Source organism: Pteropus vampyrus, unplaced genomic scaffold (assembly GCF_000151845.1).
Source record: "Pteropus vampyrus isolate Shadow unplaced genomic scaffold, Pvam_2.0 Scaffold24, whole genome shotgun sequence".
Lineage (NCBI taxonomy): Eukaryota > Metazoa > Chordata > Mammalia > Chiroptera > Pteropodidae > Pteropus > Pteropus vampyrus.
Window position 1 is genome coordinate 355,372 of NW_011888805.1, and position 2,281 is coordinate 357,652.

The 2,281-nt window shown below is 34.7% G+C and overlaps 1 protein-coding gene and 1 non-coding gene across 7 annotated transcripts in view; both read right to left on the minus strand.

Annotated features, from left to right (window-relative positions):
- TAB2 (TGF-beta activated kinase 1/MAP3K7 binding protein 2) overlaps positions 1–2,281 on the minus strand; it is a 78,262-nt gene that overhangs the window by 10,066 nt on the left and 65,915 nt on the right. For 5 of the 6 annotated variants that reach the window (XM_023528343.1, XM_023528341.1, XM_023528340.1 and 2 more), the window contains 2 exons: positions 862–1,022; positions 516–650 (listed from right to left, as the gene is read on the minus strand). In XM_023528343.1, the coding sequence (XP_023384111.1) occupies positions 531–650; positions 862–1,022 (281 nt within the window). In that variant the 3' untranslated portion in view covers positions 516–530. Of the gene's footprint in view, positions 1–515; positions 651–861; positions 1,023–2,281 lie in introns of those variants that run through there. The other variant, XM_023528345.1, reaches the window with a different exon arrangement.
- On the minus strand, positions 1,168–1,287 carry LOC111737195. Its single transcript, XR_002779380.1, has one exon. It is a non-coding gene; the product is annotated as a 5S ribosomal RNA (ribosomal RNA).

Below are 2,281 nucleotides of genomic sequence, written 5' to 3' on the forward strand. Positions count from 1 at the left end.
CTTGTCAATAACAGCTCAAGTATAATAAACAAATTATTCTAATAATTTTATAAACCACTTTTTATTCTCTTCTCTATTTTGTCAATTAAGATAATGTCATTAGGGTGGAGGTGCCTTTTAAATTATGTTTTTAAAAGCATAATAATTGAAAGGTAAAAGAAAAAAGGGAAATACAAAAAAGGTGTATGAGTACATATATTTTAATCCTAATAAATATTATTGTAACACATTCTACTAATACATAATAGCAATACTTTCCACAGTACATGGGAGATACTAATCCTTGTCTTCCTTTAACACATGAGTAAAGCAGATTTGAAGGATATAAAATATATCGAATTACTCCTCAACCAAAAACATACTTTTTTTTGCGAGGGATGGGGGGTGGGAGGTGGGTAGAGGAAGACAGAAAACCCCAATAGTTCTTTAGCACTATCTGGCTCCAAAGCCAAATGTGAGACGGTAAGATTATGATTGATAAATCTGTTTTTCGCCACAGGAAAAGAGTTGGTAAATTTATACAATGAATTTCAGCTGAGTATGCACTGAACTTTACCTCGGGCTTGAAAAAGATCAATTTCTTTGGTTAAGCAGTCAATGTCAATCTGGAGTTGTCTATTACAACTTCTCAACTGCTGCATTTCTTCGAGCTGAAAGATAATTCCACGTGAGAAGGATCTACATTGAATTCTCGTGTCATTAGTTAAGAAAGAGTAGAGTTTGGCAGGGGAAGGTAAGAAGAGAAAAACAAGTATGAATTAAGAACTTTTCAGAAAACTAGATCAAGCTTTTATACTTACGACATACTGCCTTATTCTCATGTTCAAGCACAGAGGTCACAATAGTTAGAGAAAGACTTACTGAAGGTATCTGGGATATGGAATTCGATCTTTTCAGGCGCCTTCGAGTTAGATTATTTTCCATTTCATTGACCTCAGATTTTAGTTTATCCAGCTTTTTCTTTTGAACCTCAAGTTCTCTTTGAAGTCGTTCCATTCTGGCCTTCTGGTGTACCAATAGAGCTGTAATACATATTAGTGAATATGAGGACCCACACCTTTAAGCAGCCTTGGGAAAACAAAACAATGAATAATATTTCTGTGACAAGAGTTTACCAAGAATCTCAAAGATACATTAAAACAAAAGATTGTGAGTTTTTTTTTTTTAAGCCTACAGCACCCGGTATTCCCAGATGGTCTCCCATCCAAGTACTAACCAGGCCTGACCCTGCTTAGCTTCCGAGATCAGATCGGGATCGGGCTTGTTCAGGGTGGCATGGCCATAGACAAGATTGTGAGTTTAAATATTTAAAATTTCAAAATTTTAACTTGAAAATTATTTTAATTAGGTGGACAAATGTCACTCACTTTAACCTTTTTTTTTGGGGGGTTTAGATAAACCCACTTTATGCCAAAGACAGCATTTGTAGCCCATTACTTCTCTAAAGGCTCTAGTCTAGTCAATTAACTTACTACTATTTAATTCATATGTGATCTTCTGAAAGGATAAGCCCTTCTACTCCAAAAAGTCCGACATGTTTGGACTATGCATGTTATTCTAATAGGAACATTTTATAGATATTTTAGAAGGGAATGTGGGTTATGTTGAATCCATTTTGATATATGCAACAAATGAAACATTGATTTTAATCTACATGAATGTTCAAATTGCAGAGTAAAAACTATATACCACTTAGAGAAATCACACACATATGTTCCAATTACCTTTTGTAAAAATATTTTCCAAAGATTTTTCAAGAAAGAAAATAAGCAATCAATCTTGCAGCATGAATGATGAACTGCCTGGAAAACCTAATAAGGCATAAAAATTGACAAACATTCTTATGACCCATCCCTGGATAATATGAGCCTTGTTTTTTAGGGTACTGGACTGAAAGTGAAGATACCTCAATCTACTTCTATATTCAGTCTGGTAGTGTATTCTAGAACCATAATTAGGGTGTGGGATTGGGGAAGCTGTTCGGCTCAAATACTTCACAATTAACTTTAAAAAGATTTTTCTTCCACAAAAAACTTGACACTAATAATCCACAGATTTTTTCCCTCTGTAATTTTCCTTATTTATTGGAAGAAACACATACAAGGGCATTATGTTTCAAGTTTTAAAAACAATGGCGAATTCTCAGAAACACTAAAATCCTGGTACCCTCTCTGCTAATTTTATATTCCGAGAACACAGGGAGGTCTTTCTGGAGGTCTGCATGTTCCTGGCTGAAAACCTGCTATGTCTCTGCACATCTATACCTACTCTAGCTTGTTCT